The following is a 14371-nucleotide window of genomic DNA, read 5'->3' as shown; positions in this document are numbered from 1 at the left end:
GAAAATGTCTTGATGCAACAGACTCTAGGCGTCAACAAAACAAACAAAAAACGAGTTCTGGGAACTGCAGCTGGTCACCCTATCCTGTGTAAAACGTGCTACAGTTGAACCTTCAGCGGCATCTAGCTACGATTTGTCACGAATGGCAGCATGCCAGCGTTTAGTTGGACGCCACATGTGCTCGGGCTTGATTCTGGTGTTAGCCTCTTCTCATGCGAAAGAGAGGATGGCAGTAAAGGTCGATTGATTTGGTTTCAAACCCACACGTGTCACACGAACATGTCACCCACTCCACATCCGATCATGAGCGGGAATACTGATCGCTGAAGCCATCTCATTCTTCTGTCGCTTGTCCGTGTTCTGTCGCTAGGAGGAAGAGGCCAGAGAAGAAGAAAACGGTAGGATCGAGCCCCTCGGACGAGCCGACTCCTGCATCGACCACACCCCCGTGAGGTCACTAGAGTAAGTCAGTCGCTCATGGACCAGCTTCCCCCCCTTCCCCGCTTTTTGCCTTTTGCTCTTCCTGTTGTGTCAAAAAAAATTGACAAAATCTGATATCCACCATTTGGGTCACGTGACACCTGTTGTCTCAAACTGGCACCGGTCTGAGGATCATCCAGTTGCAGGGCTTTCGCTTAACGGATAGCTGCACTATTGAACGACAAATGATCTGTGTTTTTGGAGATATTGTGTTAGAAATGACAGTGACAGCTTTTTCCAAATGGACAGAATGCTGGAATGAAACCCATTTTTATTTTTTGGTTTCGCCACTCCTACATTGGCCTGAAAGAAAATTCTGGGTAATTATAACTCAGGTACTTTTTAGCAGTTTTGGCCATTCTTTCTGTCAGGAATGACACAGGACTCAACAAAATAGCTATGCTCAAATAGGGACGTCGCCTTGTTCCAAGATCTCAGCGATTATCTTGGTGAGCACAGTTATTACCACTGGTAATTGTGGCCAAAACTATGAAAAACAACAATCAAGTTGTATGAAACAAAAATTTCTGTTTAAAGGTGACCTGGGTAAATCAGCTCTCTCTGTCCTTTCTCTACATAATAAGTACTTAAAGGTAGAGCAGCAGCTTCTATGTTGTAATCCAGGTTTGTTTGTAGAAAATCTCATTTCAACCTTGCTTCCTGATTTACATAATTCTCTTTTGTGGGAGCAAAATGATCCTTGTCTCGCCGCCAGAGCTCTCCCACGCACTAACCCATTCAAACCCTTTTATTAACAACTGTTTTGTTTTGTTTTGTTATTTTACTCTGTTGCATGCTTCCAGTTTAATATGCAGGTATGGTATTGTTGTTATTCTTATGGTTTCCCAGAAAATCTGGCTTCTCCCGCCTCTTAGTTGTCAACAAGGGGCCAATTTTCTCCGACGTTATGATAGTCATTGTATCAGAGCTTTGAAGTGATTAGATTTGGCATCTTTTAAAATGTGCCCGTGTATAGACAGTTTACAGCCAAACAGACTAACAAGCGAAGAGCACGGCCTCGGAAAAGCAAATAGCTCTAACTGTAGTTTGTGCTTTTGAACAGTCAAAGGGATTACATCAAAAATATTCATCCCTATATAAAGCTGATGAAATGTTTCACAGCCTACGGCTTCACAAGAAATACATCTGTCTGGGTAGAAGATGAAAGTTTGCAGTTTGCACATCAACACTCTTAATCTGAGTCCAGATAAATAAAACACATACTCTACATGTTGACATTTGCAGCTGAAACACACAGCATGACATGTTCGACGATCAGGGAATTTCAAGAAATTTTCAAGAACCTTTGTTTCAGTCTGGGCAGTGGTGAGCTAGCCACACTGCTGCGCCACAACACAAAAGGATAAACAATAGAAAAAAAGTTTTTGTTCTCACATAAAAACCTGCGGCCGCTGAGTTTAACGAGCTAAAGGTGCAGTCACTGATGTTTGATGTCTTGACTCAAACATCAGCGGTTGGTGGCGCACTTCAGCTGCGAATGTCGCCGGGGAAAAGACACCGAAGATCCTCTAAAAATGTGACACTTAAAAAGACAAAATTACATTTTAACAATATTAAGCGTCCTGAAGTCTTACGGCAGACAATAGCAACACTGTAGGATTGTAGATTTTATTTTAATATTTATTTAAAAAAATAGATATTTAGGGTTTTGACAGGCTTTTCAGTCGCTCATTACCTCCTTTTATAAACTGTCTTAAGTGTAAATTGCATGTGTGAGGACTTTTGAAAACCTTCAGTCTTCCTTGTTATCCCTTACATGTGTTTTATTTATTTGGACTGTTCTATTCTATTGTGCTTTTTGTATGTCTCCTCCAACACCCTCTTGCTTTATATTTTCATTTATTTACACCACTCTGTTGTTGTCTTCATCCTTTTTCCTTTTAACCTGTTTTTGTTTTTGCCCACATGGTGTCACCCCTCTCCTCTCCTCTCCTCTCCTCTCCCCTCCCCTCACCCACCCACCTCTGCCTCTCTGTCTTCCATCCATCACCGTCTCCCAGAGACATAGTCAAACTGGTGGAGGTGACAAACGACGGTGGGCCCCTGGGAATCCACGTGGTGCCTTTCAGTGGCAGGGACCGCAGGTAAAAAATATACCAGAGCAGAGCCACAGTGCTGCTCAAACAGGCTAGAAGAGAGTAAAGGAGAGGAACAGGCAGGTATGGCGTCCACAGGGCTTTAACACATCTAAAAAAGGCCCTAGATGGTTTAAAAAAGAGTTTAAACACTGTTCAGATATCTTAAAATTAATAACTTTTTGTCTTTAGATTTGCACAGGACAGGGTTAATAGTGCAAAGTGGAAAACATAATTATATAAATAAAGGTTTTGTGTTAACTGTATTCAGTATATTTAAAACAATTCCTGTTATCATTCTCTTTATTTGGTCCATGTGCAGTTCTGTACCTGTAACTTTTTAATCGGAGAAAGACTAGTTTTGCCAATATAGAGTCTTGCCTTTTTTTTTTTTTTTTTTTTAACTTTTTCCCCTTTAGGTTTAGTCTGTGTTTCATTGGAAAGCCCGAGTGGTACAAACCTGACAGCTTTTAGATTTTTAACAAGAAGAAAATTGCCTACTTTACCCCCTGTAGCAGATGACTTGTCAGCCTTATTGTAGACTCATAAAAATGAATTCATTTTTGTTGAATTTGGTCTCTGGTTAAAAAAAAATGTCTTTAAACGTTTTTATATGTTTGAAAAAACCCCTGGGGAGAAGTGTTGCGACATCACACGAGACGCACACCTACACACAAACACAAATGCATACCGGACATTCCTCTTTGGTGCCCATGTGTAGTCACTTCATCACTCATGCAAACCCAATACCATGCACTCACGCAACCACACACACACACACACACACACAGGTTTTCATGTCAGCATCATGAAGCCATTTGCCAGTTTACAGTGATCAATCATGCTTGTCTAGGGTTTGCAGGTGACCGTCATATCTGTCTGTGGCTGCTGTCACATCAGGTTTACATGATTCAAAGGATACAATGAGCAGCACACGCAACGCACACCTACAACGCATTCAGGTCCACACAAACACGGCAGGAACAAAGCTGTGAAGGAATTAGAGGAATTTCACATCTGGTTTGAATATACCCAGAGTGGCAGTTCTTGGATGTTGTGATCCAAGACATGAAAGCTCAATATAGTTGAGTGTGTAACATTGTTTTCAAACCTGACACTTACTTCATATTGTTGAACTAATGCTCAGCTAATGCACTGCTTTTTCAAAAGCAGTGTAGGCCAGTTTCGGATAGGTCTGATTTCACTTGTTTTCAGCCACAGTTCGCCACCAGCACAGAGCCAACTGCAGCCCCACAAAGGTCCAAACTTTCTTTGTGTGTGACTCTGCCCCGAGACTCACAAATGCGATCAGTGGCTACGAAACTGACTGTCGCGCTTTATTGAAAATCAAGATCATATCGCTTTCCTCACCGCCAGACTTAATCAACCTAAAAGCACATTTATAATGCACTTTTCTTCTATTGGGGAAATGTCAGGGTGGGTGTTATCCCAAGATTAAGATGCCCAGCTTTCATCAGAGAAATGGCCCCCTTCCGCAGCAAATCGCATTGGGTTCTCATTCAAATTCAATCTGTGGAATTGTCGGAACTTTTTCAAATCCTGAACTTTACTGGCCTCTCTGTAATCACATTCCCATTCATACTGAACGATAAGCCTGAGGCCATGGTGAGTATTAAACCCTAAAATCAACCCAATTTACGTAGGCAACACTCACTAGTGCTACCTCAGAAAAAGCCTCGATGCACAGGGACACAGACTATATGCTGGAGAAGACTGGATTAGGTTTGTGCCGTATTTCCTACCCGCACTTGACTCTCTTCCTCAGACTTGGGTCTATAATCCGCAACGCGCCCTTTCAGGTGAAGTTGGCCTCTTGCTGTGGCTGTGCGGGGAGGCATAAGCCAGTTTGCCGCACCGGATTACAGGACGACCATTGCAGCTCAGCACGGTTGAAGTGCTGCAGTGCGATAGACCAGCCTCTCTCCAACCCGCCTGCTCTAAATATTAAATATGCCTTTTTCTGTTGCTTTTTCGAAAAGCACCTTGTTTATTTTTTGCATCAAAATAGGGATGCTTGAGTCCTAGAGGTTAGAAAATTAAAATGTGTAAAGCTTCGACCTCAGCAGAACTACAGTGGGGTTTTTAAATATGCATATTGCCTTTGAATAGATGCCACCCCCACACAGCTTCTAAAGCACCCTGATGTGATGTGACTGCGTTCTCTCATAAGCCTCATTGGGACAGCCGCAAGTGACAGGACTACGCCGTACACTCTCCTCAAGTACCACGTTATAAAGCAGAGGCTGCAATTAGGCATAGACCGAAAATGCTTCATGGATAGCCGCCTGACCATGGGAACAGGAAATTTTGCACTCAAGAATGCATTTTTGCGGTAGAAATTATACAAAAACCACAGAACATCATGGCCTGTAATGCCCCAAAGCATTCGGTGGTAAATACAAATATTTCATAGCCGTTCATGATGAGAAAGACACTTCGGGTCAACTCTAGAATCCTTGAGGTATTCGACAGGTGAGTCCCTAGGCACTGGCAGTTATGTAAGGAGATTATTCTTTTTAAACATTACACAAAGTATCTTTTTGGTAGAGATACTCTGAGCGTAACTGCGTTCACAGAAAGTCCCAGTGATTATAATATCAGTCCAGTAGATAATAAAGTGTGCTCTCCACCTTAATCCTGTCCAGGCTACGGAAAAGCAGCCATATTGACTCCAAGGACATTATCTTGCATCTTGTTGACATGAGCCTTTGAACGTTTCAGGACTCTTGGCTTGTTGGTCAAGCGTCTGGAGAGGGGAGGGAAGGCCGAGCAGCAAGGCCTCTTCCAGGAGAATGACTGTATCGTCCGTATCAATAACGGAGACCTGCGAAACATCCGCTTTGAACAGTAAGACAGCAGCTCACAGGATCCAATGCTGAGCTCTGGTGGTCCCTGGACTTCCTGTGTGATTGGCTTTTTGGATCTTTGCTTCTTCCCTCTTCTTATACCTACAGTCTTAAACCCTTCCCCTGCCTTTTTTTACCCTCCTCTCCGCACTCCTGCCAGTGCACAGGCTCCTCTGCTGCCTGTCACTGTTGCTAAGCTAACCTCCCTATTTAACTATTGCAGGTTGTATCCTTAATCGTTGAAGCGAACGCTGCAATCCTCCTGGCCATTATTCCCCTGTTTTTCAGTAACAGCTGCACTACTCCCCTCTTGTAGCGCCTTTATCTGTCCTTCCATTGGGAAAAATGGGCACAAGACTCCTAACATTCATAGCCTCTGCTTTTCAGCGCTGTTCACGTCTCGTGCTTCCATTCCCTGCCTAACCAAACCCACACTGATTACTCCACTCCCTCTTCACTAGATCCTGTATGACGCATGCATGCCTTGGTGCTTGGTACTTAAAACATTACTTGCAATACCAGGAATGCAGCGACGCATACATTTGTTAGATCTGTTTTCTTCTACCAGCATAAATGTATACCGCATACATGTATGTTTTCATCTGCATTGTGCTATTCATGGGTGATGTACATTATGTAAGACAACTATCATACAAAGTACCCTCGTAGAAATACAGGAATTTAAAGGTTCTGTTTACCCAAATTATACACAAAATGGACAAGCGAACAAATAAAACATCATAAATTTCCATTTGCCTCTTATGGTATCTAGCCATGCAGATAATCTGGTTGTATTTGTTTATTTGCTTTGAGACATTTGTCTTTGTAATTTTGGCTGGTACCGCAATACAAGTTTAACTTCAGTAGGAATGTCCCTCTCTTCTCAATGAAGCAGTGTGCCTATGCTCTATAATACAAAGAAACAATTTCTTCAGTTGGAATAGGTACACCCCATTGTGATGGAGTGGAGTTGGAAGTCTAGGTAAACACAAGGCAATGAAACTAAAACTATTACGAGGATAAGTGAGAAATTACTGTGTGTAGTTTGGCTGAACCAACCCTTTAATTCCAGTCATGTTATAGTTTCCCAGCCAACCACATTGTTAGAGCCCTGAGTCAAGTAATGGATGGAAATATGGCTTCCACACATGGTTTAGTTACAAGTGCATCGACAGTTGCTCTTGTTATTTAAAAGTATTTTTATAAGGTAGAAGATTCATCTTGTCTGTTACTCGAACCAGCCTGACATCATAGAGACGGCGAGACAAGACCATCCTCCTCAGGGAAGGTTATTAGTGGCTGGGAAAAATGGACTTGGAATTTCATTACAAAATCCTCTGGGGGGGCTAAGTTTTAGTCGTCATTCAGGGGGGTGTGAAGAGCAATAGAAATTCTGGGGCCTGGCATTTCCCCGAACGTCCGTTCAGCTGTCGGGGGGCGAGGGAAGAGCCATACCACAGTCTATTTTATTGAAACAGGTGGTGCTAACAAGGCTCCACTGTTACAGGGTGCTGACAGCCAACATAAGTTTCCATTCACACCTACTGTACACGAACCAACAGCGTAGGGGGTTTAAAAGAGGATTTTCTGCAATCTATGCATCGAATAGAGGGTCTCCTTCATCTGGAGCCAAATGAGGGGATTATGTGATGGAGCTGTCGGGGAGGGTTCAGTCTCTTTTTAGAGCCAATGACGCTGGCAATAAGTATTAATTAACATGTTGAAACGTTCAGGATGACAAAGGCGGATTGTGTATATATACATAGTATCATTGTGTGAGAGAGAGAGAGAGAGACACCGGGTAGGTGGAGTCCCTCGCTGGGCAAGTTTGTGCAGACAAGTATGAATGCATATGATTGTTAACAATGGCTCAGAAAGGTATTAAGAGCTGAAATCAGTCAAATAATTGACTCTCTCTCTCCATCCCTTTTCCTTTCCAAATCTCTCCCTTAATGCTTTTTTCCGCCACTCCTTCTCCAGAGCCCAGAACATGTTCCGTCAGGCCATGCGCTCTCCAGTCATCATGTTTCACGTGGTGCCGTCGTCCATGAAGGCCCACTATGAGCAGCTGTCCCACGCTGAGCGGAACCCCGCGTACGCCTCAGGTCGTTTTAGCCCCGACTCCCTGACCGGCAGCACCGTCTCCGGCATGGACCACACTCCGCATAGGATGTCCCGACATGGTTCCCAAAAGCACCAACACTCCCATCCCCACCCTCATTCCGATGCTCACCTAGACCCGACTGACGGCTACCCACCTCTGACTCATCCGGCAGTCTCTGCAGCCAAGCCTCCGACCGGTCACACCCACTCACCTCAGAGGGGGGCGAACTCCACCCCAACAGTAGGGTATACCAAAAAAGTTGGGAGGAGGCTCAACATCCAGCTAAAGAAAGGTGAGGTCCCTGCAAAAACACTTAACCATTACTTCAGTGCACTTCTGTCTGATTGGAGCCATAACAGTCAGTAGACGCTGAGTAGATTTTTAAACCTAGAAACACATTTGGAACTTCCATCCCCAGGAAAAGTTCGTTATTGTCACTGTGGAAAACAGTCATATCAGTCCTCTCTTGATGCACTGCATCATTTTGTCTTTGAAGTGTCAGCTGATTCTTTCCACGGGGTCTGTGAAAGTCTCAGATCGTACTTTGCATTCCTATGGCTTTCAAAGATAAGAGGGATTCTATGCGTTTTCCTAGACGTTGTGTTACAACCGCCCATTCCCGGCACATCAAAACAAGTGTAGGACCAGTTTTGTTAAGAAATAGCGCAAACCGAGAAACATGCAAAATCTGAACAATGATGTAAAAGGCTTAAAAACATCCAGAGTTTCCCATACTGAGTCCAGTAAACTGCACAGAATCTGGGAGGTGGAAATACAGAATGAAAGGTGATGTTGGGAATAAAACTTTGGGGGAGATCTCCTCAGTATAGTCTTTGACTGACGGCTGGCACAGGTGGTGCAAACCTATGCCAGCAGGATAGCAGGTGTCGGTGCCAGGTCTGCGGGCCAGAGAGCTTGTTGCTAAGCAGCCGCTGGTCCCTGTGTCCTGTCAAATGCTACAGCAAAGAGTCTGACAGGGTTTGCAGCATATGCCTGTTGAAGTTTTCACACAAATCTGTTCCCTTTCTCGGGGCTGGAATAAAGCCAGAACGTCAAACCTGAAAACACCCACCTGTTTGTTGCATCTTCCATCTTGGCTGATAGCTATTTCCACTTGTTCCTCTATCATTCGTTTTTGCTACTCACTCTCGCCTCTCTGCCTTGTCATAATACCAAGAAAAACACTGCATTCTATGCATGATTTGCCAGGAGGTCTGTTATGTTCTCACTCAAAGATGTTATCTTTTCTCTTTCCACCTTTTTGTTTGCTGGTGTCGGAGCAGACACTTGCGGGGATTAACAGCGATTCCCAGGAGGCCGTTTGGCTCATCTATTTTGTTTTGAGTACCGACTGAACCCCTCAGCTTTGAGCGCAGATTAAACTCCCACATTGTTTATGTGCTTGAATCAGACACCGGTCTGCTTGCAAATCCCGAGGAGTATCAAAATCAATCAAAGAAACCCATTCTGCACAGGAAATTGCTTAGGTATGTCTTAATCAAGCTAATGGGAATTTTAAAGATCCTCCTCTTTGTTTAAAGCCAGGAACGCCACAGGCTTTTACCGGTGAGTATAATACCACACCTCATCTGTCTGTGGGAAGTTGATTGGCTCATCAATGTAGGGGATTAGGTAGAGGATGTGAAACAGAATAGCTAAGTGTTCTGCTATTCTTTGCATCAGCTCAGTCAGACAGGCAGTGAGGATTAGGGCCAGTACTCTGATACAGCACGGATGCTCATTATTGCTGTTATATTAACTTTGTCTTACAGTCTTACGCACAGTGTCATTGGGAACGGTCTCTTTACAAGGCTTTTTGAAGAATATACATGTCGTGACTTGATCAGAGCTGTAAGAGCGCAGGATGTCACCAGATGCAGGGGACTAAAGTGTGTCGGTCATCAGCGTGAATACAGAGACGCTGGAATAACACAGTGACACTTTAATTGCTACTCCATAACCCTTGACAGTGCAGTATGTGTTTATCGCCAGTTTCTGGCCTCAACTGCTAAATATCAGGCAAAAGTATTAAAAGCCTTCAGGCTGAACTTCCTTACTGGCGGCATGTAATTGCATGTACTCTTTACATAGTCGGACATCTTCCCCTGAAAGCATTAAGTTGCCTTGCATTACAATATATCTTTAATTATTCACTAAGTCCACTGCTGACAGGATGCAGCGTTTTTCTTCATTTCCTGTATTTTTGTGGATTAATAATAGGAACTTGTTTGTTTGTGTGTCCAGATTGTGGATGATTTGAGAAAAACAGGCCTGTGACCCTAATGGTTCATTCTTCATTCTTCATTACATTCTTAAGAGGTTGTAGGAAAAACGTGCAAATGTACACAAACAGTGTTATTTAAACATGGATGATTAATAAGCACAGACAGATCAGTAACATCTAAAGATACAGTATTTGTGATATAAGTGCCAGGTCCCTCTAGAAAGTAGAGTTGATTTTGGTCCAATATTTCATTGTTTTCCATGTTGGTAGGACAGTGAGGTGATGATTAGCAAAATATCTTGAATTTTCCCCTGGGGATGCAGATTTATTCTTTTATTTTCCTGAGGCTTTCTTGCAGAATTAAGATCACAGGAACACTAATACTTTTAATCCATCAGAAAAAAACTGCCAATTGTCAATTCTTCAGTCCTGATCAAACTTCACACTTTACTCCAACACCTTAGCCAGATGGCTCCCCAAACACTTGCCCTGTGATTGCCTATTCTTACGTTAAAGCTTGAAGAGCCATGCCAGCTGAATATGAACTTGCCCTGCAGGGGTGTAGAGGGAAGAGAGGAACTTCTGCTTGTGCCTCAAGATAAAACCAGATTGCATCACAAGACCTTCTTTCCTCACTTTTCATCCCACAGGTCCCGAGGGACTCGGCTTCAGTATTACGTCACGGGACGTTCCCATTGGAGGCTCGGCACCCATCTACGTGAAGAACATACTGCCTCGGGGAGCTGCCATCCAAGATGGCCGCCTCAAGGCAGGAGACAGGTTGCTGGAGGTGAGAAAATGTGAAAGTTCAGTAATACCTTAGACAGCAGTTCCTGTTGCATGGTATTTGATGTAATTATCTAGTGTTGTCTATGGTAACCGCATTATGTTATTTAGACTGTAGACCTCCACCAAGTAGCGGTTTTGTCCCAAGATTAGAGGCAGCATGCCTTGCAGACTTAAGAGCCCAGAAAAACTAATACTTTAAATCCATCAGAAATACCTGCCATCTGTTGAATTTTAAAGTGTAACTAATTAATTTCAGGTAACTGTTCTTAAATGGAAATCGAGCGTCCTGGAATGAAATCAAACAACGTGTTTTCATACTCTGTCTTGTGCACCAAGAACGGAACAGGCCTTTGAAGTTGCATTATCCTACTTTGCAAACATTTGCATAAAGGATTACTCTGTGCGTCACAGAATCTATGGTATTAATCCACCAAACTTTGAATCCTTTGAACCCACTTTTATTTTTTTCTCACCCCAAACATTTTTGAACTAGTGATGAAATTACTAGTTAATCCCTGTATTAGGCAATCAACTGATCAAATCAGAAAATGATCCACCTACAACTGACAAAAATGTGAGGGCTTGCTACTTTTCTTTTGTTTTAAAACATTTCAGTTAGCAGGAAAAAAAAATAATTTCATTATTTCACTTTGGGCTCAAAAGTAGTCAAGACATTAATCCAGCCTATTTAGAACTAAACCCAGAAACTGTCTCCTGTTCAGGTAAATGGAGTGGACCTGAATGGGCGGACCCAAGAGGAGGTGGTGTCCCTGCTCAGGGCCACACCCATGGGTGGGGCAGTAGGGCTGCTGGTCCTACGCCAGGAAGATGCTTTCCTCCCCCGGGAAGTGGTACGTTCGTCACTCTCCACCTCCCTTGGGAAATTCCTTCAGCTCTTCATCTTGTCAGCATAAGACATTTCACATCATGACATACCAGTAGATGCAGTCCCCCATGCATGGATAAGTGTAGATTATGGGTTTGTGCTCTGAGAGTGTGTCTGTGTGTGTGCTCCTGTGCTGTCATGAGTGCCGTTAATCCCCAGTGAGTGCCGTGTTGTCTTCTCATTTCCCAGCTAACACAACACGCAAGCTGAGCATGCAGACTGATTGTCCCGCTCCGTTGCTGCGCTCGTCTCTATTATCGAGCTGTGGCTAGTCTCAGAGGAAACCTGTGGAGCTCAGTCTTTTCTCTTTGACTCCTTCACCCTCTCCTTTCCTCTTCCGTTGACTCCGTCTCACGTCTTTCTGTACCTGTCACCCCCACGCACCTTTCATTCACCAGTCTCGCTTTGCTAGGTAACCTTCTCGGTCTCCTTATTTCCACCTCTCTTGCTGTGTTTTGCCTCCAAGCTGACCTGGTAGATTGATGGATGTGGGGAGGAACAGAAATACGCAGGGGATTTAAGTGGCAGAGAGTGGAAACACACTTGGCTTGAATATCAGTCTGGAAACTTCCTTGCATATTGCTCAGCCGTACAAATGTTTGTGTGTTGGTTTTTGTCAGTCAGTCTGGACAGATGCCACTCGCAGCTTGTGACTTCAGCGAGTCATGCAAACCACTGCCATTTTAGTTGGTACGCTTGTTACAACTGTTTTGATTCCTCAAGGTCGTGTTTTTACGTAATATCCAGATGTTATGCTCCATTATCTTTGCTGAAAATAAGGTCTGATGTATTGCAAATATGGAGTCACCTCAGGGTTGTTTTATTAAGAAGTGAACTCATAATGGCTGAGACGAAAACAAGGCAGCAGAACATTGAGGCTTAAGTGCTTTTCAAGTGAGTGAACAGCGGAGGTTGTTGGTGACCTTCATATCACGTTCGTGTTTACTCCACAGGGTCGGTCACTGATTCTCTGCTATCTGTCCAGCTACACTAGCTGGCTTTTACACACACTTTATCTAGCACTAACGTGAGTTATAGCACCAAACAGCCTTAAATCCCCCCTCCGTTGTAGGAAAAATGGTTTCTCCCAGCACCCTCAGCAGTCGCCAGGGCCGTTATAGGCACGCGCAGCCATTCGCTAGCAAGTAGTGTCAATCAAATGGCTGATTGGTGACAATTATCACAGCAAGTGATACAGGCGAGGCTATTGGCTGCCCGTTGCCACAGGTGAGGTTAGATGAGAGGAACCGCTGCACTGGATGATAATTACCTTTAGATTAGAGCGCTGCTTTGAGTCCAGCTGCCTCTGCGTAGCTGGTTGTTAGATGGCAGGATTTATTTGAGCTGTGGTTATCAGCTGTAGAGGGTGGAGAGGGTGATGTGAAAGCCTTGGGACTCGAGGCAGATGAGGTCCAGTGCACACAAGCTTTAGTCTTTGTCTGAAGTTGTGAGCTTGGCTGAGCATGGGTTCAGAGATATGGGAGACTAAACATTATGTTACTTAACAAAAATATACAAACAATACCACACATTATATAGTATGTCAATAAAAACACAAGCTAGTTGGCTAAATTGAGCTTAAACAAAACAAGAGTTCCGAGAGTGAACGGCACATTTTCCTGGCACATGAGTTTGAATTAAAAATGGCAGTTTCTAAGCTTTAAATATTAAACCTAATGTAGTCTAATGAAAAAACAAAGTCAACAGCTGTTGTGTTGCCTCTACAGGTTCTGCATACCTTAGCAGGTATAAAACAAGGACCCAGCTCACTTAAGTTAATGATCTTTCAGCTGTTGGACAAGCTGGACAACATATTTTATCACCCATCTGAAACGAAATCAGTCTTTAAGATAACATGATGGAAGAGCAGTCTAACCAAAGACTTAGAAATGCAATGTACGTTGTAATTGCTGTGCAAATATGCTAGTATTAAGGCACTGCACATTACCGCACATGTATATATGTTAAAAACATGTTGCCTGTTAACATAATCCAGCCAGCGGTTCCTCCAAAACACATTTAATAACGTAATTTCTAGGAGACTGGGCTAAAAATCAGCGAGAAAACGGTGCACCAAGCACTGCTTGTTGCTCGTAAAGCTGATGGCTGTGAGCTCTTCTGGGTCACTTTCATTGGGTGAAAGCAGTCTGGATGAACTCGGTTTCTCTCGTCTGGATTATGGCAGCTGGACAGTAAGAGGACACCGGAGACTCTAGAGAGTAAAACAAACTGAAACTGTAAAAGTGTGTGGAAGTACAAAACAAGGATTTTGATTATCACCCTTGCCCCTAGTGGGAAAACGCCTTTTATAGACGGTGACATTTCGTCCTTGCAAACAGTAACAGTTGTTTTCTAACCCACAGTTTTTATTTGAAGTCTGAGCAAGCACAACAATAACTACCCGTCTGTCCGCTGAGATTTATCATTTTCATGTCCTGCATGTTCATATATTCATCACGCTGCTTCCATTTATCTGCTCAGATTTTCACTGTTCCTTTCAATAAATGTTTTTGCCTGATTACTTTTGGTTCTTCTGTCTCCCCCCCTCTATCCTCTAGAATGCTGAGCCCCAGGTGCAATGCCCGAGAGATTCGGTAAGACTCCACCCCAACACTAGCCTGCAATTAAACTCACATCCCAAAGCCCCCCCCCCTCCTCCTTAACAGCTCCTACTCCTTTATTTAGACTGAACTCCCCTTTGCATAGGTGTTATTAATCTCTGCTAGGAAAATCACAGAATGTTATCACCCAGTTGGGATAAAAACAAAAGCTCGTGCATGCACATAGGTTCCACTAGTAAACTAGCTGGTTAATCAAAGTGAAAGTAACTAGTCATGCATACAAATGTTAGTCAGAAACACCAATTTTAATCTCCATCCATAGTCGCTCTAACAAATCACAATTTCATGGTTGATCAGTATGGAC

At 43.5% G+C, this 14371-nt stretch overlaps 1 protein-coding gene across 10 annotated transcripts in view; it reads left to right on the top strand.

Annotated features, from left to right (window-relative positions):
• The window catches only part of LOC120798511 (partitioning defective 3 homolog), a 233714-nt gene that overhangs the window by 108479 nt on the left and 110864 nt on the right, over positions 1 to 14371 (top strand). For 8 of the 10 annotated variants that reach the window (XM_040142808.1, XM_040142802.1, XM_040142801.1 and 5 more), the window contains 7 exons: positions 371 to 462; positions 2502 to 2585; positions 5319 to 5444; positions 7424 to 7839; positions 10422 to 10561; positions 11283 to 11411; positions 14005 to 14040. In XM_040142808.1, the coding sequence (XP_039998742.1) occupies positions 371 to 462; positions 2502 to 2585; positions 5319 to 5444; positions 7424 to 7839; positions 10422 to 10561; positions 11283 to 11411; positions 14005 to 14040 (1023 nt within the window). The remainder of the gene's footprint in view (positions 1 to 370; positions 463 to 2501; positions 2586 to 5318; positions 5445 to 7423; positions 7840 to 10421; positions 10562 to 11282; positions 11412 to 14004; positions 14041 to 14371) is intronic. The other 2 variants (XM_040142805.1, XM_040142807.1) reach the window with 2 other exon arrangements.

The sequence above is a fragment of the Xiphias gladius genome, chromosome 14 (assembly GCF_016859285.1).
Source record: "Xiphias gladius isolate SHS-SW01 ecotype Sanya breed wild chromosome 14, ASM1685928v1, whole genome shotgun sequence".
NCBI lineage: Eukaryota > Metazoa > Chordata > Actinopteri > Istiophoriformes > Xiphiidae > Xiphias > Xiphias gladius.
This window is presented reverse-complemented; position numbering and strand designations above follow the sequence as displayed.